Source organism: Peromyscus maniculatus, chromosome 9 (assembly GCF_049852395.1).
Source record: "Peromyscus maniculatus bairdii isolate BWxNUB_F1_BW_parent chromosome 9, HU_Pman_BW_mat_3.1, whole genome shotgun sequence".
NCBI lineage: Eukaryota > Metazoa > Chordata > Mammalia > Rodentia > Cricetidae > Peromyscus > Peromyscus maniculatus.
This window is the reverse complement of record NC_134860.1, coordinates 25,614,383-25,639,711: the sequence shown is the minus strand read 5'-3', so window position 1 is coordinate 25,639,711 and position 25,329 is coordinate 25,614,383. Positions and strand designations below refer to the sequence as shown.

Here is a 25,329-nt window from a genome sequence, read left to right as displayed (position 1 = left end):
AACCCAAATGGAGCAAGATCAAATGAGGAAGAGACAGCAAGCCAGAGTTCCTGAGCACACACTTGGATTTGATAAAAACACCGCCTTGTCCATCTTTCATTCCTTCTTTAAGAAGGGTTAGTGTGCCCATTTTACAGAGGGAAAATTAAGTCACAGAGACCTTAAGAGGCTCCCCAGTTCACATAGCCAGTGAGAAAAGAACCGGCACAGGATTCTGGGTTGCTTCACTCTTTATCACATTTTTGGGGTATTGTTTGGTCCCATAACTCCCCTTCCCAGTAGGAGAAAAAAAAAGGCTAAAAGAAAAATGGTGATTATGGTTACTATGTGTGTGTGCACGTGTGTGTAAGAGAAGAGGTGAGTTACAGAGACAGACAGCAGCAGAAAGAGGGACAAACAAGACTCGGGGCAGATTCTGGATTAGTAACCGTAGGTTAAACACATGGTAGCCTGTTTGAGTTTTTGTTGGGGGATCAGTAGCAAGTAAAAGACAAAGATGAGACGCCAGAGCCAATAAACACCATTCTTGTGCTGAATAGGTGCTCGTTTAGGACAGAGAGGGCACTGGCATGCAGGACGTCCCTGGTGTTTTCGTATAGATCTTCAGGAGACATTATCCTTAGAGGGTGATAAAATATCCCCAGGACACCCAATGAGCAGGGCCTGCAACCTGCAACAGTCTTTCCATGAATGCTGGTCCAGCTTACTGAGACATATACCCTCTGGGTGTCGAGATTGCTGCCCCTTGAGTAAGTCAGTGCCGCTTCTTTCTGTAAAGAAACCAAAGAATGTGGGTCCTGCTTGAGTCCCTGCAAGCTTTTTAATTTTGTGATTTTTGCAGGTCTTCATTAATACTAGTATGATGGATGAGCACCGAGTTATAATTTGTTCCTTCCATAGTCTCCAGAGCCTGAAAAGCCCATCTTCCAATGCCATCATCTTAATGATTATTTATGGACAGTGCATGAATTTCCCAAATTGGTATTATGCCTAACACCCATGCATTTCCATAAAAAACGAGGGCAATTTTTTAAAACAAACATACATGTGCCTCATCTATGCAAATCTATTCCTGAGGATTTAATGAAACCACTGCTTCCTTGTATCCTCAACGTACAAAATCCTGGCTTGCGTTCAGCTCCCAGTTTGATTTTAAGTACTGTGGCTGAGAGAGGAGGGGGCTCTCTGAATAAGAGGGAGTGGGTGCCTCTGCTCATGATGCAGCATGCTTGTGCAAAGCGGCCCTGCACTTGCAATTGTGAGCAGAGAGCCAAGTGTGGGAGTGCACAACGGAGGTAACCACCTCCCCACAAAGCAGACAGCTTTGCATCAAGGGAGTATCAGGTTCCTGTACTCAGCTGTGGGCTGTCACTGTCTACTAATGTGACTGTTTTCCCATCTCTCTGCAAGAAGGCAGAAGCTGCTATCTGATTGGTATAGCATCTCACTTTCCCTCTGCATTGATTTCTTGTCCTCCTCCTTTGCTTCATAAAGAGAGGGACAAGAGCTGGTGCTGTGGACAGAGAAGCTTCGTTTCTAGTATGAGACAACCTCTATTTTTTTTCAGGAGAGGGAAGTTGGATTATCAATTCTTTTGTAAATGTGTATGGTGATATTTGCTCCGGTAAGTTCATCTCTCTATTGATTTGCCTCTCTCTCTCTCTCTCTCTCTCTCTCTCTCTCTCTCTCTCTCTCTCTCTCTCTCTCTCTCTCCCTCCTTCCTTCCTCCTTTCCCCCTCCCAATGTGTGTGTGTGTGTGTACATGTGTAAGTATATTTGGGCTGTATACTTTTCTTTCCTAATGTGATTTTTAGAAATATTTAGTGTTGATGTCTCTCCCTCTATTTAACTTAGCTTTCTTTTATGCATATGTTTAAACCTAAGAGTCTGGGTTATGTAGTATAATCCTTACAATAGCTGTTGAAGTATATACTGGGTTTCTGGGCTTCTTTTAACACAGTAAGGAAACTATTTAAGCAAAGTTATATTAGGCTTTATAAAAATGTAATGCCATTCTATCTCAACCAGCTTAAGAGTGCTTAATGTTCTAAGTATATTCATTGTGCTACAACCTGCTTACCATTTTAATTAAAGTTTCTTCATCAGCATCATAGTGCAAATGTCTTCAACTCCTTAAATAGCTACTAAATATTATGTGTTAATCTCATAAGGTCTCATACCAAGGTATAATGAATGAATGAGATTCCTTTCCGATTCTGAGACATTCTTTAAAAGAACTGAATTTCTATTTTTTTAAAAAAGTATTCATATGGCTAAAGCAAATCTCTTGCATTGCATGAAAAGCTAGACTTCAAGTAGCCATTGTTTCTTTTCTGACTTTCTTTGCATTGTGTATTTGTACCACCATCTGCCAGAGGCCCAGCCTTGGCTCTGGTGTGGCCATAGCTCAAGTTATTCGGGAGAAAAGTTGCTGTCATTTAATTCAAACTGATGCAGAATAGTGTCTGGTCACATCTGCTCAGAGTCATGATTTCTAAATGCATCACCTGGTTAGCTGAGGGCAGAGGACGGTCTGAATTCTTTATTGCTAATTCATCTATTCGTGTAATTATAGTACAAAGAGATGATAAGGCGATTAACTAATTGTGCTAATGGACACAAACATGCTTTAATCTTTTTTTTTTTTTTGTCACACAGTCAGCAAATCCACATAGTCTTTTTTTTTTTTTTCATGGTAAATGAACTAGAGAATGCATTCATGACAAAAGTTAAGGGCACCTTTAAATCAGAAGCTAAAGCCTGGCAATTCCTAGAGATTTTGAAAGTAAAGTTGGGAACTCTATGCTGGTCTAGAACTCTGAAGCATATATTCTTTTTGAATAACCGTATTTGGAACTGTGACAGATGACAGCTTAACTCTAAGGAAATAGTAATTTCTGTCTAGGAATGCACTGAACCCTGGCTGACACTGTCAGGGCACCCTGCAATGTGCCTGCTATTTGCATGATAAAGTGGGGATGCTCATTTTGATAACCAGTATGAATTATGATTGATCTAGCTTTGAAATAAATCCCCCCAAAACCATCTGTCTGTTTATATTACCTGATCCTAGTTTTTGTGGATGTGTTCCTAATAGCAAACTCAGACGCCATTTATCCTAGAGGAACTAAGTATGCCTTAGCAGGTAGTCTGTTGTTAAAAAGAAAGCATGGCTTTTATTCCTTGAGCTGAGTGGAAGCATCAGCAGTGGGCAGGTCCCAACCTCTCTCCTCTCCGGCACACACAGCCAACTCCCTACCTCCACTTTACATCTTTGGATATTCCTTCATGGTCAGCTGTAACAGGTTGAATGTAAAGTCATGAGCTGTAAACGGAATAGTCAGCATATGAAGCTACTCCACAGTATTAGTTAGTGGAGTATGAGGGAATGACGACCCACAAGTGTCTGTTTTCTCCTTCACCTGCTAATCATGGAATAGTTGGGGCTCCATACATGAAGCCATAGGGAGGACAATTGAACCTTCGTCGCTTCAAGAAGTCAGGGTCATCAACCATCACTTTGAGTTGGGATAAGCCTACATGGTCTTTAATTGTATCCCTCCTGACAAGTCCAGAAAAGTCAGTTTTAAAAAATCTATTTTAATGAATGAAAAGCCCTATGCAGTGTTGGACAAAAATAATGAAATGATTTTGAATTTTTCCACAATGAAATCTTCTATTCCTTTTAGGAAAATGAAGAAAGCAGAAGGCAGAGACTGTTTTGAGCTGGTGAATACACTGTATGTCTGGCACTTGGCTGAGCACATCACTCGGCTTCTAGTGTTCATGTAGTCTCCTATAGTCTTCATAGCCACTCTGAGGAGGCTAATCTCATCTCTCCACTTTGCAGATAGGAAAATGGAGACAGAGAAAGTGTGTAACTTGATGTGATGATACAATGATGCAGATGAGATAGAGTGAGTAGCACATCCATCCTCGAGTTGGGGCTTCACTTGGTCAGTGTAGCCTGTGATAAACTCCTCGGCCATGGTGGTTTGCAGGCACTTAACAGTAACACACCATGTTTCCCTGGTATTTTTCCTTCCTCTGACAATAGGTAACCTCCTTTTTCTCACACTGTGCTTTTGTAACTCCAGGCTAATTATGTGCCTAAAAACCATTCAATTTGTGCAGCTACCAAGATGTGGATGTAGCTAAAGGAAGCCAGCCTGGGGAGAGACAATATGCAGATGTGGCTAAATTAAGGTATCTCTGTAAGCAAGACAAATTTGTCCCTTGACTTTCAGTCTGTGAACAAAGGGTCCAAATAAAGATGCCAAAATAACGTAGAAATATCAGTATCCCAAGCCACCCAGCTTGTCATGGATGCAAAGTATAAAAGGCAATTCCAATTGAATTGGTTCACCAGGGAAAAGTTTATAGAATTCTCACCTCCTTTTCAGTCACTCCCATGATTCTCTTTCTATTCTTTGGCTAAACTGTAAAGGGCTTAGGTGGTGCTTCAGTTAGAATATTGCTTCTCTACAAGCCAGATAATTAAAAATGCTGAGCAGTGCGACAGAGTTGAAGTCCTGAGTTTTTAAACACATTCCTTTGCACCCAGGCACTGAGCTTCCCATTTGAAATCCATCTGAGCCAATAAAACTCAGACAAGTCTTCCAGGGGAAAATTTTGACTAACATAGAATCGATATGTTTGAAATTTCCCCTCAAGTGGCACTGTGGAGGCAGGGCACAGCACTCGTGGTAAATCTAGGAAACACTGTGCTGTTTTCCATTCTGCCTGAGAGGATTCTGAGTGATGAGAATGTGGCTAGAATGTGAAGTCTAACTCAGGATATCCTTCCTATGTTTTACTCAAACCCAAAAAAAATATAAGTCAATGAAGGAACAAACAGAACACATTGGTGGCGCCTGGAGTTAAACTCTGAAGAAGTGGTGGCCACAACATAGAGGGTACTTTTTGGTGTGATTTGCTAACTAACGGGCAATAGTTTTGCGCTAACGCTTATATCGACAGCTAGGTGGTTAAAAGCTCAAAGTGCAGTGTAGAGTGAAATGCTTCTAAGCTAACAGTCATTTTTGGCAGAAGCAATAACATAATTCTGAATTCTCTTTTCTCCTGTTCTTGAATAAGACATAATTTGGTGGTTTAATCAGCAAGTGTGGTATTAGAGCCAGCACTGATAAAGAAATGTGGATAATTTTGCTTTTTTGATGAGTATTTATGAGGGTTCTAAATGTACTGAGAGCCACCAAACATAGACTTTTGCTCTAAGAAAATATGTTGTGTTCAACCCCAGGCTCATCAAATGTGTGTTATCCCTTAAAACTAATCTTAGAAAAATCTTAGAAACAGTTTTATAAAGGAAATCATTTTCCAGTAATCCTTCTTCAGAGAGATCACTAAGTCCCAGAGTAACAGCACTGGAAATCCAACCTATGTTTATTTCTGCTTTATTTTAGATATAGATGTGTGTCCTTAAACATATCGATCACTGAGTCCTTAAAAAGAACCCATTAAATATAGAGAAAGCGGCTGGTGTAAAGATGGACAAGAGGTGTTGGAGAAGTCTTGAACTTTACAGCAAGCTCACTATAAGCTAGTGTGCAAACAGAGCAGGGTTCTTGTTAGGCACTCACAAGGATCACTTCAAGTTTGGAGACTGAAGTCACCACGAAAAGGATGCAGTCCTTTAAAAGAGGTTCTTGACTATTGGCATATGCCTTTAAATTGTTTTAAAAATTTGAGAAAAGGGGTGAGTTGAAGTCCTGCCGTCACTCTGCAGAATAATGGATCTTCATAGTGTGTTTACAGTGATCACACTAACATAGCCTCCCACTCTGCAGAATAATGGATCTTCATAGTGTGTTTACAGTGATCACACTAACATAGCCTCCCACTCTGCAGAATAATGGATCTTCATAGTGTGTTTACAGTGATCACACTAACATAGCCTCCACCCTAAATCCTGTGGGGGAAGTTGTTGAAGGGTAACTTCAAACACATTCCACTCCAGTTTCTGGAAAGCTGGTTTCCAGTCCAGGAAAACAAGTTCACTGAGGAGTGTTAGGTTGGCTAATGTAAGTATATAGTCATGTCTTACGGCCCTTTGAAGAGATGGAAAATATAGGCTTTTGAAAAATTGATCAGATTTAAGGAAAAGATTGGAATGTTAGCCACCAATGTTACCCTTTTACTAAATATTTAATGGTGCCTGCCATGCACTGGGTTCTGTGAGAACTGTGGAGATACAGTGGTGAACGAACAGATAGAATCCAACACCTCTACTTCCAGAACTAAGTGTCTTTATTTTCCATTCCTCACCTAGTTTCTATTTCACATCCCAGAATACGTCTTCTGAAAGGCATAATTGAGCTAGCCTCCTAAGTCATCTGCAGGGAACGTGTGCCATTGGTCTTATCTGCTCATGCTTAGGGAGGGAACTAGAACCCCACTTATTTGCTGGAGTGATTACAGTCTGCTGAATGGAGTAGTTTGAAGAGAAAACTGGGTGAGGCTCCCCAGGGCTTGTGTCTTCTCAGCGCTGTTGGCTGCTCCTAGGCAGCCTCACAGGGGTTTCCTTCTTCCCAGTGTTTGGGAGAGAAAAGAAAGGAGGAAATTTTGAGAAGACAGAAAAAGAAGATAAAAAAGCAAACTGGGAAGGTGCGTATAGGACTGAAGATGGTCCCTGACAACCAGGACTGTCTGACTTGCCTTATCTGTCTCCCTTGGGTGTTCATGCACTTGTTCATCTTCAACAAACATGTATACTGGGATGGGGGAGGGTTGTGCTTAGCATGCTGCCAGATGCTAAGGCATGGGAATAAACAAGATGCACCCATTTCTGAACTTGAGGAACTTCTAATAGTTCAAGATTATGCAATCCCAGCACATTAGTACACTCTCCAGATTGTTCCTTGCTGTGAAATCCCCCTGTGAGATATTTAATAGTGTTCATGGGCTCTACCCACTAGATGTCAGTAGCAATCTCTACCCTAAGCTAAGACAACCTAAATTACCAAAGGTTTTGCCAAATTGCCCCTGTATAAAATGAGAACCAATGAAAGAAATTTGGTGATTACAGTCAGTTTTAATGATTCTTCCTGTGGCATTTCTTCCTTTTGATTTTTGGATTCTTAGCTTAAGCAGCTTGATACAGCCTACCTGAGGCCAATAGAGCATCTGTAAGCTTCTCCCTGTCACTACTCTTTACTTCTGTGCAGTGGAGCATCTGTAAGCTTCTCCCTGTCACTATCCTTTACTTCTGTGCAGTGGAGCATCTGTAAGCTTCTCCCTGTCACTACTCTTTCTGTGCAGAAGAGCATCTGTAAACTTCCCCCTATCATTATCCTTTACTTCTGTGCAGTGGAGCATCTGTAAGCTTCTCCCTGTCACTATTCTTTACTTCTGTGCAGTGGAGCATCTGTAAGCTTCTCCCTGTCACTATTCTTTACTTCTGTGCAGTGGAGCATCTGTAAGCTTCTCCCTGTCACTATCCTTTACTTCTGTGCAGTGGAGCATCTATAAGCTTCTCCCTGTCACTACTCTTTATTTCTGTACAGAAGAGCATCTGTAAGCTTCTCCCTGTCACTATTCTTTACTTCTGTGCAGTGGAGCATCTGTAAGCTTCTCCCTGTCACTACTCTTTCTGTGCAGAAGAGCATCTGTAAACTTCTCCCTATCATTATCCTTTACTTCTGTGCAGTGGAGCATCTGTAAGCTTCTCCTGGTTACTATCTTTTATCTCTGAGCAAAACATTACCACTCTGGATAGCTTATCTTATCTCATTAGATTCTAGCAATCAACAAATGAGGCAATATTAAAATATATCTCCTTTAGCAAATGAATGGCAGACACTTAGATGGTTATGTGTCTAAATCCTTACAGTCAAAAGGAAGTAGAACTCAAATTCATAGTAATTTATCCTGAAATTCCAATATTGAAATTCCAATTTTTTTCTAACAATCATACAAATTATAACTTTTAATGCAAATGCAAATGTGTTTACAGTGTAATTTTTTTCTCTTTGAGGCTGTTTTAAATACTAAAGGTCATTTACCAAGGAGTGATGGAGGCAAGGGTGGTGGATGTCTAAAGGCCAACCTTCTATCTCAGCCACATTATCTGGGTGGTTTCAGATGGTCCTCTTATATACTTAGAGTTCCTCCAACCATTTTGGGGTATAGAGTAATACATTGCAGAAAGCACAGAGTCATCAGTGATCTGTGCTGTAGAATGGGTATGGGGCATGGGTTTTGACATGAGATAGACCTGCTGTATGAGTGACCGTCTTGGAAGAAAAGAGATCACAGTCTCAATCTCGTGTCCCTACGACTCTCAAACTTTATTTCTTTAAGACAGAAAACAAAAGCCCAAAGAGGTGAGTGACTTACCCAAGGCTCTACTATGAATTCAATTTAAAGGAAAGACAAGAACAGATCTCAGTTCCCTGTCCTTATAGCCCAAGAGGCAACAGAAACATTTCCAATGGAGGACAGTGAATTCATGGATTTGCTGCAGGCCAGAGATGTACGTGCAAAAATGAGTGTCTGTGGAGTGCTCAGCTACAAATAGGGGAATCGATGTTACACATATCCTAACTCCAGGCTTGAAAGACCATTGTGGGAAAGGGAGCAGAAAGACGGCAAGAGCCAAAAGTCTGGAGGACTAGAAGGAAAAGGTGTTCTCTGAGTATGTAAAGTTTGTTGCACTCATGAATTGACAGCAATGTGGCTACCAGCATGAGATCAAGCTAATTGACATTCCATCATGGAGCAGGGTAGGGGATCATGAGCCTCCCCCTAGCTGAGAAGCTATTGACAGTTGATGGCTGCTGGGAGAGGGAGAGTCAGTTTTCTTTAGGAATGTACCTCTTAATAGGCCAGTCCTGTGGATGGCCCTACGTCCATGAGGATATGGGACATACAAATTAGACTTGGTATGTTATTTTTTTTAATTGAGAGGGCATGAAGTTGGGAGGGTGAGGAGGTGCTGAGTGGATGTGAGGGGAGTTAGGAATAGGAGGGAAAACATGATCAAAATACATTGTATGCATGTATGAAATTCTCAACAAATTAATAAGATTATATTAAAAGAAATGTGTGTTGGGATTATAGGCAGGTGTTTAGGGGGTGTAACTGGAATTTTCTTTGGGCCATCAGTCAGCTCCCAAATAAAGACATGGAGACTTGTTATTAATTATGAATGCTCGCCGTTAGCTTAGACTTGTCCTACTAGCTCTTTTAATTTAAACTGTTTCTATTCATCTATATTTTGCCTCAGCTTTTTTTTTTTTAACTTTTCTTTCACTCTGTATGCCTGCTTTGTTTGTCTGGATGGATGGCTCCTGGCATCTCCCTGTTATTTCCTTTTCTTTCTTCTTTTTTTCCAGCCTAAATTCCTCCTCCTCCTTACTCTCCCTGCCTGGGAGTCCTGCCTATGCCTCCTCCCTTGCTATTGGCCATTCAGCTTTTTATTAGACTAATCAGGTGCCTTAGGCAGGCAAGGCAACACATCTTTGCATAGTTAAACAAAATCAACACACCTTTGCATAGTTAAACAAATATTCTGCAACTAAGGGTCCTTAGCAAGGTCTCTGACTTTCAGTTGACTGCACCTAAACTTACCTTTAGGCACTGGTTTAATGAAACCTCCACCTCATGAAGGGAGACAGAGACAGGGTGTTCCTGTAAAATTTCACAGAGGAGTAGACATAGAAACACATCAAAGGCAGGTGTGGCTTGCAGTGGTACCTTTACCTGTTCCCAAACATAGAAAGAAGCAGGTCTTTCCCAGAGTGAGTGTCACACAGCACCCAAGCCCCTAGCCCTGATTTTTTGTTGAGTTGTTTGTGGGTTACCTCTGGGGCCCTTGGCACATTTTCCAAGATAAAAAGCCTTGAGTGAATTATCCTGGCAGAATCCTGAGAAAACTGTCTTCTTCCTGCATTGTCTCAGAGCACAGAAATTGGAATGAGAGTAAATACATTCAAATCTTGACAACCAAGTATGCCTTGTTGTACATAGGTGGTACATGTAGGCCTCAGCTGGTTTGTCCTCTGTGACGTGGGAGTAATGAATTTCCTCCACAGACTTGTGGAAAGTAATGGGAAAGTCCTTTAGAGATTGTGTGGGCCCAGACAACACCATTGTTTCCTTCTCTTTAAGTTCATTTTGCTATCAGTTTTCATCCAGTGTCATCAATGAGAGTACAAGGAAATGACCTCCTCATCTTCCAGGAAAAGGACTGTAGTTACTGGATGGCTCTAAAGTAGCCTGGAAATGCTTTGCTGGGTCACTCTCTCTCAGGGGAGTTTAGCATAGATTGCAAACACAGAGCAACATTACTGAAGAGTAAGTACAATACAACCAAATGCAATATGGATAAAGCCATTGCCTACGTTCTGCTTCTCACACAGAACACTCCTTAATCTTCTGTCTCCTTTCCACTTCCATCAGTCCTAGCTCAAGCCGTTGCCTTTATAATTGTGGAGAGGATTGATATAACCTTAGACCTCAGTCCATTACCCGCTAATGTTGTGGGACTTTAACCTTCTACCACCACACGGCCCAGCAGCTTCTCAGAATTCGTGCTCATGATTGTCTCCACACTGGGGATAGAAGTTCAGGGAAAACCCTGATGCTCATCAGCCTGTGCTGCAGGAAATTCAAAGGCTTCTCATTTCTCATATTTTATTTACTGAAGCATCCCCTGGCACATTTGATCAGAAAAATCCAGTTAGCTCATATTTTTGAAGGCTGTTATCTGCTAGCAGCTCTGTCCCAAGATTCCTCCCTCTGCTCACTCCTTTCTGATTCATAACTGCAGACTCTACATCCTCTGAGGTTTTGAAGGGCGCCTTTCCTAACCCCGTCCCCAAGACCAGTTACTTCCCTAAGCTAATTTCACTTCCCATTCTTGTTGCCCCTTCATCCCGTGGCATCTTTCACAGCTTTGTTTCTGAAGATCCCTTCAGGAAGTTAAGAATGCATTTTTATTCATTCACCCACTCATTCATACTTATTCATTTGTTCATCTTTTCAATTACGAGAGGCAACTGTGTGCCAGCACTACACTAAGATTTTTATATTTGGAGGTAACTAAAACTGTTACAGTCTACAACATCACAAGATTTGCAGTCTAAGTGCTGTTGGTGGGGCACTTTTAAAAATCCTTCAAAAGCTATTTAATTATTATTATAGCAAGTATTAAATAGAAGAGCAAAGCCATCTTGGGTGCTAATTATATGATGGGCAAGGCTCCAAGTGTTTATGCATATTAATTTATTTAATCCCCATAACAGTTCTGCAATAGAGTTTAAAGGGGAAAGGATTAGAGCACATCGAATATGAAGGGCACAGACATCTTTAGGAACCCCAGGACTGCTGGTGTGAGGTTGACTCAACAGGACAAACACTAAGATCACATGACTAGCATCTACACTGCATTCACTGTTCACAGGCACTGCGCTCTTTATCTTGCAGGACTTGCATCTTCCAGACAGCATGAGATGGATCACTATTATTATTTCAAAGGCATGCAGATACTTAGCCACTTGCCCACAACATATAAATGAGGACTGTGAGCTAGCTGTACCTTAGCTGCATTTGACCCCAGTGCTGAACTTCCTCACTATGATAACCTGTGAAAAGCTGGTAGAAAGCACTCCATGTTCAGTCCCTGCCCTTAGCAGAAGGGAAGAAGGAGGGACATCCAATGCATGGCTGAGTAAAGTCGACAGTGACTGCTTTATTATTTGCAATTTTTAAAAGTTAAAATGTAGTTACATAATGTCCCTCTCTCTCCTCCCTTCCACCCCTCCCATGTCCTCCCATGTCTCTCTCAAATTCATGGCCTCTTTTTTTAAAATTATTTTTTGTTACATACAAATATATAAACTCATAAATATGTACATGTAATTTGCAACCTGCTGAAATCTGTTTACTTTTGCTTGTTTTCAAGGATGACGACTTGATACCAATTAGGGAATTCATCCCTGGGGAATACTAATTCTTCCTCTATCAACAGTTAATTGTCTGTAGCTCTTTGTTTGGGGAGGGGCCCAGGAGACTCCACCCTTCCACCTTAGGGTGTCTACTGATTTTGGCATTTTTCGGGTCTCGTTTAGGCAATCATATTCTTGGCTTTTCATTTCTAGGAGACAATCTCTCAGACAACTTTCTGGACAATGACTCTTCTTAGAGATAAAAAGAAACTGTGGGGATGCTTAAGCTGTCAACATCACTAGGCATCAGCTCCAGTGCTCCTTCTGTCCCTCAAAGAGCTGACTAACAGCATGCTTTGTGGCCTTTATCCCAGAGTCAGTCAGAAAGGCAGGCTTCCATGCTGGGGAGATAGCTCATTGGGTAAAGCACTTACTGCACCAACATGAGAGTCTGAGCTTGAATCCTTGGATCCCATATCAAGCAGGGCGCAGTAGCGCTCATCAGTAATCCTAGTCATTCTGCCTACAAGATGGGAGGCAAAAATAGGCAAACCCACAGAAACTCATGGTCTGACTGTCCTACTGCACACAGCTGGAAACAGCAGGAAACTTCATCTTAGGGTTGAAGGTGAGAATCAACACATAAGATTGTCCTCTGACCTCCAAATGTATGCCATGACATACTCACACATGCAGATGCATCTCTCTCTCTCTCTCTCTCTCTCTCTCTCTCTCTCTCTCTCTCTCTCTCTCACACACACACACACACACACACACACACACACACACACACACACACAGAGACAGAGACAGACAGAGACAGATTAAAAAGAAGAAATAAACACAAGCTTCCCAGTTCTACCCTGTACCCAAGAACAGAATCTATGCATAAGTAATCTCCAAGCTCAGACCTAGAAAGGGAGTGTGCCTTAAGCTTCCAGCTTCAATTGGTTGTGACTCTGGCTACTCATTTGGTCAATTGGCCTTGTCTACCTTTTGCTCTGTGTTACCAGCTGGGAAGGTAGCTCTCCTTACACACAGGGTCAGTGGACCTCCTCCAGCAGAATCTGGGAGTGTTAGGAGGAGAGTGGGGTGGAAGCTCAGCCTCTCATTTCCTGTGGACTTGGTTTCTCACAGTATGGGCTATGGAATGCTTACATCAGAATCCCCTGGGGGAGTTTATTAAAACATGGTATTTAGAATAAAAATGGGCTCAAGAATGGCAGCAAATGCCAAAGATATGGTAGGAGCATGTTTTCAGACTCCAAGGAAAAACTGACATTGGAAGAACATAGAGTATCTCTCCAAACCGAGAATGCAGTAAATATATTGTCAATCTAAGTTACAATCTGAAAGGAAAGCTCCAAAGAATAATGGCATTTTGGCAGGAGTTACAGAACATTGTAGTAGGAATAGATATGCCTTAGTTGATATTTATCAGCTGAGGTTGGAGGAAAGGCTGAAGGTAAAATGAAAATTATTGAAGACAGTCCAAGCTTGCTACAAGGTTGCACCAGCCTGAAGTTGAACCAATCACCATTTGTTGTTGTTTTCAAGATTAACTTATTTCTACCTATGTGTCTGTTTTTCTTTTATATATGTTAAGCACGCTAACTGTATGTAGAGCCCTCAGAAACCAGAAAAAGGTATTGGGTTCTCTGTAATTAAAGTTTTAGTTGCTTGTGAGCCACACCATGTTAGGTGCTGTAAACCAAACCTGGGGCCTCTGTAAGAACAGCCAGTGATCTTAACCACTGAACCATCCACCCACACCCGTAGTCTGCAGAAGTATTATTATGTGAGATTGTGGCCCTTCTATCAGCTTGTGGTCCTGGTGTGTTTTAGGGATAGTTGTTGTCCATCATAAAGAAATGAGATTACTTCCACAACATTATCAGACAGCCATTGCATCACAGTTACACTTAAAATTGATTTACTCTCCCCGGGAAAGAGCTGTCACATGGAGCTTGTACTCAAATTAAGCTTGGGGATCTATTCCAGCTCCTGTTACCCACCAACTGTGCAACATTTGAAACATTTACCTTGTTGAATCTCACTTTTTCCATCTGTGAAATGAAGACAGAGATGAGAGGAAGAAGGAGCCATTATGGTATTCCTGATGGTGTCAGTAGAAATGTGTAATAGGGCACTTTAAATAAGTCAGAGTGTATATTATTAGTTATCAAACAGAATGAAATTTCAGCCATGACTCTCTTTATCTTTATTTTCATGACAACTGTGAAATTAAAGATTAAATATAAAGACAAATCCGCTTTGAATGTTTTTGAAGTTGTTAATTTAACACAGAGATCTTGTCACTTTATTCATTCATTTATTCACCCAGCAAATATTTCTTAGAATTTCCACTAAGTGCAAGAAACTGTTTTGCAAGCTCTCCGAGCTATATGTGACTTGGAGAGGTAAGAAACAGGGACAAGAAACAAATGGAAATGCTTGGTAGGGATAGCCATTATAGGGAAATATAGACCAGGGAAGGGCATAGGCTGTTCTTCTAAATCATTATTTCTGTAAGTTGATTCAAACAACAAATTTATTGCTGAGCTAGAGGATGGCTCAGCAGTTAAGAGAACTGGCTGCTCTTCCAGAGGACCTGAGTGCAATTCCCAGAAATCACACGGCAACTTACAACCATCTATAATAAGAGTCTATGTCCTCTTCTGGTGTGCAGACATACATGCAGACGAAGTGCTCATATGCATAAAATACACAAACAAATAAATCTTTAAAAAAGAATCAAAATATTTAAAATAAATACAGAAATAAATTTATTGTTGGAAATCTACAACAAAAATGAAAGTGCAGGGCCTGGAGTGGTAGCTCAGTGTGTAAGGTGAAGAACGGATTTTAAGACTCCAGTACTGGAATAACAGCGGTGTTACAGATAAGTGAATCCCGGGGCTCACTGGCCAGATAGTCCAGGTGAAATGGCAAGCTTCTGGTTCAGTGTGAGACCCTATCAAGAAATCAATGTATGTAGATGTAACCAACTGTCTTATTAATAAGAAACACAGAACCAATGCAAAGAAGAAAGCCAAGAGATCAGAGCTAAGAGCCTTAACCACCTGCTGCAGTTAGCCTCTTAAGCCAAGAGACCTCTCCAAAAGAGAGCTACTCCTTGTCTGTTTGTCTTTATATAGACTTTCTGTTCTGCCTTCTCATTGGCTGTAAAACCAACCACATGACTGCCTCATCACTGTCTGTTGTACAGCCCTCCAGGTCTTCTATGGTATTGAGATTAAAGGCGTGTGTTTCCAATGCTGGCTGTATCCTTGAACACACAGAGGTCTACCTGGCTCTGCCTACCAAGTGCTGGGATTAAAGGCATGTGCCACCACCATCCAGCTTTTGCTATGGCTCTAATAGCTCTGACCCCCGGGCAACTTGATTTATTAACATACAATTAAAATCACATTTCAGTACAAATAAAATACCACCATATTTCCCCTTTTCTATTTTAATAAAAAGAGAAAAGAAAAAAGGTTATAACTAACCTAAGAAAAACTATATACAAAAATACAATAACTATATACAATATATACAAGTAATAAATACCTAAACAATGTCTAGTCCATTTGTATTTGACAAATTCAGAGAAAATAATTCCATTATCTATTCTATTTTGCTAAGTCCAAAATGTATCTAATTCACTTTCTATCCTAATTAATCTTAAACTATAACTAACTAATCTTCAACTCCCTCAGAGACCCAATAAGGAAATAATATTAGCTAACAAAAATAAAATCAGGAAGTGTATGCAAGCAACTTCCAAAAAATTTGTGAGTTGACAGAAACAGCCAGCTGCCTGGACAGTCACCTGAGGTTTCTCTGCAGTGTTGGGGCATCATCTTCAGCCTATAGGCTTAGCGTATCTGACAGACTCATTAGTGAAGTAGGATGTACACAAGGTCAACAGTTCAACCTCACATTGGGTGAGAGCAGTCCATGTACCAGAAACACCTGAATTCCACTAGTGTCATGTCATGATTCAGGATTTTAAATTCTGGAAATTGTTGATTTTTTTTTTTTTTAAATTTAGCTGTCCATTCTTCTTGGTTGTGTATATGTGGCTTCATCTTGGCATCCCGTTCTTCTTCACATCCCTCTATTAAATGCCAATCTTCTATTGAGAGGCATGAGCTTAGTTACTCTTCAAGAATAACTGTTTCAGCTGCTGTTCCATTGCATATCAGAAGCCATCGGCCCACTGCCTGTTTAGCTGCTTTTGAAGAAAGGGGCACTGTACCTTTTCCAGATTGCGAAGACCACTTCAGGGATGGTGCCATATCGTCCTGGCCTCAGAAGATGCCTTTTGACAAAGCCATAACCACACTTGTTTTGGCAAGAATCAGTAGTCCTTTGTTTTGTGTCCTGTCTGTCCTGTTTGTCAACAGTTGATTCGAGGATACTTTGTTGTCCAGTGGCTAACTTTGCCACAATGAAAGTTAACTCCATATGCAGTTTCTTCAATGCCCATATTTTCTCTGAAGTAGATTGGTACTGCCAGGTACAGCCGACATATCTCATAGTCATAATAAAAAATAAAAATTTTCTAAGTTATTAAAACATTTTAAATGCCATATTCTGTAGATCTCTGAAGGGTTTGAAGATGACCTGTCTATCTAAAATATATCTGCTCAATTTTTAAAACATATCTAATATGACTACAAGTTCTATTGTAATGTCTAACTACTAACTTTCATTTCTTTATATCCTAATAGTTGGTAATAATAACATTCAATAAAAGCTGGGTGGTGGTGGCACACGCCTTTAATCCCAGCACTTGGTAGGCAGGGCTAGGTAGATCTCTGTGTGTTCAAGGATACAGCCAGCAATGGAGACACACACCTTTAATCTTAATACCATAGAAGACCTGGAGGGCTGTACAACAGACAGTGACGAGGCAGTCATGTGGTTGGTTCTACAGCCAATGAGAAGGCAGAACAGAAAGTCTATATAAAGACAAACAGACAGGGAGTAGCTCTCTTTTGGAGAGGTCTCTTGGCTTAAGAGGCTAGCTGCAGCAGGTGGCTAAGGCTCTTAGCTCTGATTTCTTGGCTTTCTTCTTTGCATTGGTTCTGTCTTTCTTATTTAATAAGATGGTTGGTTACATCTACATTTGGCACCCAACATGGGGAACGAACCCACGACCCTGAGATTAAGAGTCTCATGCTCTACTGACTGAGCTAGTCGGGCAACTTTACTTATTAACATACAATTAAAATCACATTTCAGTACAAATAAAATACCACTGTAAATGTGGAAAGTGATAATGGAAAACATCTGGCATTGACATCCGACCACCACTTGTGTATATAGCCTGTACACTTGCATGCTTGCACACACACACACACACACACACACACACACACACACACACACACAGAGGAATTACTACTTTTAACTTCGTTAACGTTTAGAAATTCTCTTTAGGTTTCCTTACAGATAAGGAGTTAGCCTATTGCCAAGTATTGAATCGACTCAAAGATTTTTGACCATCTGTACTGTGTCTTCCACCTTCCCACAGAGTTTGTAATAATTGCAGGCTCATGACATCTAGTACTTGACACTTTCATATGTGATACCAGCAATAACTCCATGGACAAAAACTCAGATTATTTCTTTATTCAGTTTTCTATCAAGAATGGTCATGTTCAGTTGACTGGAGATTCATTGCTGGTGAGCAGTAACACGGGAATGTAGGCCAGGCTCTATGTGACCCTGGACCTCCACCTACTTGAGGAAGGTTTATAAAATCCATCCCTGAAAGAAAAGTAAGAGCTGCTGGGTAGTGGATGGCTATGTGCAATAATTGATGTGTATTGTGGGAATGTGCTGAGGTCATTTTGCATTTAATCTATTACTATTGCCTATGATGGGATTGAGGATGCAGACTGATTAAATACTATAAAGGCAAAGGATGAGGTATCTAGCATCAGTTTCAAGACAGCTTGATGTATTAAAAAAAGCTTGTTAGATTATAGATTGTTACAGTACTTTTCTTGTTATCTTGCTTTGATTTTTAAAGACAGTGTCTTACTATATAGTCCTGGCTGGCCTTGTGCATGTAGAAATCCAGCAGTGTCTGTCTCCCAAGGGGCATGTACTACCACACATGGCTTCTTTACCTAAATTTAACAATGGACTTTTAAAGCATTTACTCCAAATAAACTCTTGTTTCATACTTTCCATTTTGAACTTAGGTATGATCTTGTTCTACTGGATTAAAATGAAATGACATCCCATTGGATTCTATCAGCCAAGTGTCTAGTTGTTATCCCTCTTAATTCAACAGTGAGTCCACAAATACTACTATGGTCCCATAATGGAAATATTACAGCTACAATATTTAAATATGAAACAGTACATCTAATTATCATGTTCCCCCTTCCAGCACAGTCTGAAGAAAAACAGGCCCCAGTCAAACCCTACCCATCCTGGCCTCTGGAAAGGCCCCATTAATTGTCCAAATTCACTGTTCTAATTTTACCTAGAATTACTTATATGATGAATGATTGACATTTTCTCGGCTCATAACTGGCCATGCCTTTGCCTCCCTCACACTCTGCTGCTGTTTCTTCCCAGTCTCATAACTACACTAGGAACAGGACATTCTGAAGACCTTAGGGAACATTCTAGATGTTCAGCAAAAAAACCGCCGAAGGTGTGGTGCACATGAGCTCCAATATAGGTGGCTCCAAGGGGCCAACAGGCGCGTGCCTATCAAGTGGCATGCCAGTCTTATACACGTTAAGGTAGTCAGTTAAAGTGAAATAGCCAGGCCTGTGAGATGGCTTAGCCAGTAAAGGTGCTTTCTATACAACCATGGTGACCAGAGTTCCCTCCTAGGGGCCCACGTAAATGTGGAAGGAGAGAACTGACTCCACAAAGCTGTTTTCTGAGAGCCACAGTTGTGCTGTGTTTGATCCTGGCATGTGACGTGTAAGTAGTTTAGTGAAATTATTCAGGAATATGAAGAAATGAGGTGTGAAGGAAAGAAATTATGGTTTCTTTGAGGAATCAACTTCTTTGAGCAAAGTATGGGGTAGAATCTGTTAAACACATTTAACCACTGAACTCCCCAGTAGTTCCGAGAGGTTGGCAATAGCCCTGGCTTTTCACAGAGACCAGACTAAGAGGACCTATGTAATGAGTAGTAGCTTGTTCAATGACACAAAGGAAGTGAAGGTAGACACTTTAGCTGTAGGTCATCCTGAACCCTTTAGTTGTTCTGCAGAATGGAAAGAGGCTCAACCTGTGACGATCATGTGTCATGGCCGTACAGTTTGCTCTGTCCTCCAGACAAGCTATAGGATCCTCCCAGCTCAGCTTGACCTTAGCTTCCTCCATCTGCATTGTCTTGAAATTCTTGTCTTCAAACCATCAGGGAATACTTAGTTTATTCCATTCCAATAGAGAACACAAAGGCACCAACAAAAGTGCCTTTAATTTTCTGAGTTGATGGATCCAGGGAAACTCATGCTTCTGCCCAGGGACCACTTTCAATCATATTCCCCCCAGGAACAACTGCTGGTCATTCTAGGCCCCTTGTCACCTCAGAACAGCAGTCACCTTCCACTTGAAAGTTCCTTCTCAGGAAGACTTTGAAGGCTCTGGGGGTTTTTGAGGCTGCTACATGTTCTGAGCCCTCTTGCTTTCTTTCTTCCAAGGTAAGAGTCATCTCCATGGTGGACCCTTTGAGTAAACTGGGACTCCTCAATGGTTGTTTTCAGTTTCAAGTGGCTATGGTTTATCTCTGGCAGTGCTATTCTTTTAAGTTCAGATTTTTTCATTTTTAAGGTTTTATCGGGTCACTGCTTTCCCCTGGGACTTTTCTGGGACACTTGTCTCACTGGTAAGCCTGGCACTGGGATACACAGACGGTTCATTTTAATGAGCATGTTGTACTTCTTGCAGCTGCTAAAATAAATTAAGACAAGATAGGATGGAAGAGACCTTTAAGTGTTAGATCTAACCAACTGATTTTTCAGAAAATAGGAAAGTGTGAAAGGACCTGGCTAAAACTGAAATTAAGCAGTAGCACTTCATAATGGAAGTCTTGTAGAGCAAGTTCTAATGTTTGGTGTCTGTGGGAGAGAAAGAATCTCTCTGAAGAACTGCAGAGACCCACAGAGTCCAAACCTTGTCATGAATACACTGAATGTTCTACGAGCTTTGGTCTAGAAAGGAAGAAGGCTCTGCTGCCTGTGTGAGTCCGTGGCATAAGTATGTTGGCAGTCCCTTACTCTTGGCTGATTCTCTGAGCATGGCTAATAGCAGGACTTGACGCTGTTGCTTTTGTTAATTCAAAATGGTGGCATTTTTCAAACTACTTCTTATGGATAATTATTCCCATTTGGCTGCTTCTCATCCTAGTTATGAATGTACCTTTTTGGAAAGTACTAGCATTTGGGATACCAAACTGTGTGCTTTTGACATATGGTAAGTTATTGAATTGTTGTACTTAATAAAGTTTTATGTACTATATAGACTAATACTTCCTTGAGTTGTTCAGTTTACTTTGTTTACACTATCTGCTACTTCCCTTCCTTGATAATTTCTCTTGAATATTATGTATCAGTTTACCTTTACTGTATAACAAGACCTCTTAAAGTTTAATGACTTGAAACTACATTGTGCATATAACTCATAATTCTGTGGGTTAGCAATCTTGCTGGGTTGAATGTCTGCTGGTCTTAATTGCTCAATCATATATCTATAGTCATTTTTTCCAATTAATAAACTGGCTTTCTTTCTAATGATTAGTTATCTGTCAACTAGGAAAATGAGGGTGACTGAGTCACTTAACTCTCACCACCCAGTGGGATGGACCAGGTGTGTTTCAAGCTTCAAGACTATTTAGGGCTAAGGTTTGAAATTCACATGTCACTTTGATCATAATGTGTTGGTAAAAGAAAAATTACATGGTCCACTCAGGTTTAAGGGTTGAGTAAAAAGACCCTATCTGTTGGCAGGCAGAGCTCAAAGCACAGCAGCCATTTTTTGTTGTTGTTGCCAATTTATCAATGCTCAACCTTCTTCAAAGAGGCCAATCTTTTAAACTCCCTTCTAGAATCCACACACTTGTTTTATCAGCTGTACCGGAAAAAGTTTTTCAAAGCAAACCTAACTATTGGTTCCCTTTTTCTATAACCCATTTTTATATTAAAGATTTGTCAGTTGCTTTTAAATTAAAAACCCTGGATTCATGTCATGTTTCCTCTTTCCAGTTTCTTTATAGCTAAGCCCATCAGATTCCCTGAGAATCCTTCTGGAAATATCTCTCAGTCTCTTACCTCCCATCACTTATATGTCTCCTTTTTTCTAGTTTCCTCCCACAAATAATCTAGTAATTTTTCTCTCAGTTAATGGTACCTGTCAATGGAAGTTTCTTGTCCCAACCACCAATTCCAAAATAGCAACTCTGAAGCTTGTATTAATTATAAATGCTCGGCCAATAGCTCAGGTTTATTACTAACTATCTCTTATATTTTAAGTTAACCCATATTCCTTATTTATGCCCTGCCATGTGCCTTTAGTAGCAAGGCATGTTTGTCTCCTGCTCCCTCTGTATCTGCTGGAAACTCCTGACTCCACCCTTCTCCTTCCCATCATCCTTAGTTTGGTTTCCCTGTCTATACATCCTGCCTGGCTATTGGACAATCAGTGATTTATTAAACTGATTTGAGTGACAAATCTTGACAGTGCAAATGAGGATTATCCCACAGCAGCTACCCATCTCTCCTCTTCGTGCTTCAGCATCTTCCTTTCACAGCTCCCCATGCTCCATGCAGCATGCCAGTTTTCCTTTGTCAAACTTGCACTTTCTGATTTGGATCCAATTCACCTTCCCAGTGTGCACTGACTTGGACTTTCACACCTTAAAAAAGAAAGGTCCTTCTGTAGCCCCCCAGTACTGCACAATTGCATCTCTTTCTTCAGTCACATGATATTTTCTTCAGCTCTCTTAATTTTAAACTCTAAGACATTTCTTGTATTCAGACCCAGGTATCTTCCTGTGCAGAGTCAAGTCTCAGCAATGCCCAGCCTCCCTGTTGTCCTACCATCCATTAAAGAGGTGTTATATATTTTTCATGGAATTATGGTTTAGCTTAAGTAAGCTCAAAGTTCGTGTATGAGAACCTTATAAGAAATTATGCTGTCCTCCAACCTCCAGGAGCACAAAGCAGCAAGTCATGTTTTCTTTGTGGATAAACCATGTCTCATTGGACTGAGAAAGGGGAAAAGGGTATTCAATAAAACATTCTGCCTTGAATTAAATCTCTAATTTCACCTAATCATCTTCTTTATGCAGATAATTGTCTCTGTTGCTTTAAAAAGCAGGATTTATTAATGTTACACCATCTTATACCTCTGGGACTGGGATAGGGACTCGGAGAGAATCTTGCCTTTTCTACTCAGTCTCTATAGTCACTTAATCCTGTCAGATGATTTCCATCCCAGGAAGTTGTAGGAGATTGCAGTATTCCTCTCTGCCACAGTCTCCAGAGGTGCCTCTCTTACCCGATTTAACTACCATCTGACTCAGCATTAAATATCATCACTGTCACTGTAACCTCCAAAAGAGCCCCATCTGTCCACTTCTTTCCATGTCCATCCTTACCTCTCTTTCTGTCTTGCAACATCCTTACTGTTTCACTTCTACCCCATCTGCATCTTTCCCCAAGCTATTGTTTATGCACCTAAAGTATCCGTTTATAAATTACAGTCTGCTCACCCAGCTCCATGCTCAACCTACTCCCCACTGTCAGAGTACAGGCTAGTAGACACTGTAGCAAGCACCAGCTTGCTTTCCACCTCATCCCATGGCATCCACATCACCGTCTTGTCCAGTGCAGTCTCTCAACACACTGGACTCCATCCATCTCTACAGATCCTAAGCACATGCCCTTCTCTCTTCCTGCTCTGAATCCCTTATCTATTTTTATACATCTTTAAGTCAACTCAAATTATCTTCATGGTTCTTAATCAATGTTTCCTCCACCAAAGTATAAGCTCCTTGAAGCCAAAATAATCTTCTCAGTTTTGCTATTTAATGCAGTAATGGAACCTAGCAGCATCTAGATTCTTGTGCATAAGCACAAAATAAATAATAAATATTTGAGTGACAGAAGGAATGGACAATTAATGAATGAATTAATGAATACTTAGTTATGCTCCAGTTCTATGCTCATACATAAATATGCCTGAGATGTGGTAGCTTCTCTTAAGGCTTATATTCTCATTGAAAGAAGTATATATATATAAATTATTTAGTGTATAGGGCTAAGTAGTAGCTTAAAGACAAAGAGACCAATTTTCCCTTGTGGTGGAGAAGAAGATCAGGGAATGTATGTAATTTTAGTTAACAAATCACCACAAATTCAGTGTCTTCACCCAGACTTTTTTTCCAGTTGTGGAAGTTAGCAGTCATAGAATGGAGGGATCATCAAGGTTGTTTTCCTTCTGTGTGTTGTCAGGTAGCCTCATCCTCCTCTTTTCCAAATCCTGCAGGCTACCTAATTCCTCAGTATATAGCCTTTTCCTTATCATTAAAGCCATTAGCCTGGGTCAACCATGTTTAATTTTATTCTCCCTCTCCTGAACTCTACGTATATATCTCCTCTACTCAAGAGCCACTGGGTAATATCACTGGATTCAGCCAGATGAGTCAAGATTATTATACCCATGTTAGGGTAGTTACATGGTAAATGAGTACATGAACATCTACGGGGGCTGTGATGTTCTGTCTACCAAAGAATGGTAAAAGTGTTTCCTGGGGAAAATAGAACTTAAACTTAATGTTAAGACACGAAAGTAGTGGCCAGAAAAGTGTTTCTCAACCTGTGGGTTGCAGCTTCTGGAGGTGGGTGTTGAGTGACCCTTTTATAGGAGTCACCTAAGAATATTGGAAAACATAGATATTTACATTATAATTCATAACAGTAGCAAAATTACAGTTATAAAGTAGCAACAAAAATAATTTAATGGTTGGGGTGGGTCACCACAACATGAGGAACTGTATTAAAAGGTCGCAGGATTAGGGAGGTTGAGGGCCACTGGGTTAGAGTAATAGGTCAGTGTTTAAGAGCTTGTATTGCTCTTCTAGAGAACCTGAGTTCCATTTCCAGAACCCATGTCAAGTAGTTCACAACTAACTGTAACTCCAGCTCCAGGGAGCTCCAAGGACTCTGGCCTTCACAGTCACTGCACCCACATATACCTACCCACACACCAAAATGCTGCACATAGTTTAAAATAATAACGATACATTTTAAAACATTAAAGCCAAAAGCATAGTTGAATGCTTGAGGGAAAAGCAACACAGGTAGACAGGCAAAGAACACCTACAGCTGTTTAGGGATAGAAGTTCTAAGTAATGTGCTATTGCCTAAAGAATGACATAGGCTGGAGAGCGGGGCAAGGGCCTGAACACAGGAGGCCTTGTGAGTGACAGACAGCTGGAAGGGGGGAGGGGAGGAGGGAAGCAGTCCAACCGGAAAGACAGTACTGCAGCAAAGCGGGTCCTGGGTCTCCTAGGTAACCAGGAGCAAGGCTAGAGGAAGGTTCAGAGGACAGGAAACCAGACCAGCACCCCAGAACTGTGGCCGTGGCCATAGCACTTAGACGGACTGCCGGGGCATGCATCTACGGTCAGTATCAAGAATGGAGAAGCAACAAAGTTAGGTGGCTGAACGGTGGACAGAGGAGGCCTGGCTGAATTGTGTGGGTACCGGTGCAGGAGGGGCAGTGGTAGAGACTGGGTATATTTCAAGCAATGTCCTAAAGCCATACCATGGTGGGAACTCTCCTAGCACCTAGAAAATGGACTTGTTGTCTCTCTGCAATGTTTTCTGGGACCTGCAGCATTAGGAAAGAGAACATGATAATAATCGCTGAAAAGATCCGCTTCTTGTGAGGTGAGCTCTTCCTTCTCCAGCTCTTTCCACTTCCCTCTGGCCTTTGTGCACCAGTCCTTCCAGGGAACACAAACACAGCAGCTGGCAGAAGCCTGATACAGTGCCCTCTTTTTTATTTTTATTTTTTTACTTGAGCAATTCTGACACCTTCCTACATCTTTGTTCTGGCCTTTTCCTGGACCGATGTCAAGACATCTCTTCTAGTCAGCTTCTCACAAACCACTGCTTTGGTTAGACATCGGATCTCATCCCAGCATCTGCCACATCCAATGGTGCAATTGCAAGGGACCAGAAGGAACCCAGGTCCTCAGAGCTCTCATCCCGAGGTGGCTCTGCTTGCCCTTGACTGCTTTGTGGTACGGATGATGATGTTCAAGAGAAGACCAGTGTCTCTGGGTTTGGCTAAGAACTCCAGCCAGATGGTTTAGGGTCCAGTTCCTTGATTCCTGCTTACTTTCTGTGACATTAGGGAAGTTGACATG

General features: G+C 41.1%; 1 protein-coding gene across 2 annotated transcripts in view; it reads left to right on the top strand.

Annotated features, from left to right (window-relative positions):
• Synpr (synaptoporin) overlaps window positions 1-25,329 on the top strand; it is a 359,507-nt gene that overhangs the window by 180,000 nt on the left and 154,178 nt on the right. The window contains exon 1 of one of the 2 annotated variants that reach the window (XM_006975085.4): window positions 1,179-1,624. The exons of the other annotated variant lie outside the window; for it this stretch is intronic. Within the exon in view, the coding sequence (XP_006975147.1) occupies window positions 1,601-1,624 (24 nt within the window). The 5' untranslated portion in view covers window positions 1,179-1,600. Of the gene's footprint in view, window positions 1-1,178; window positions 1,625-25,329 lie in introns of those variants that run through there. 2 annotated transcript variants of the gene reach the window in all.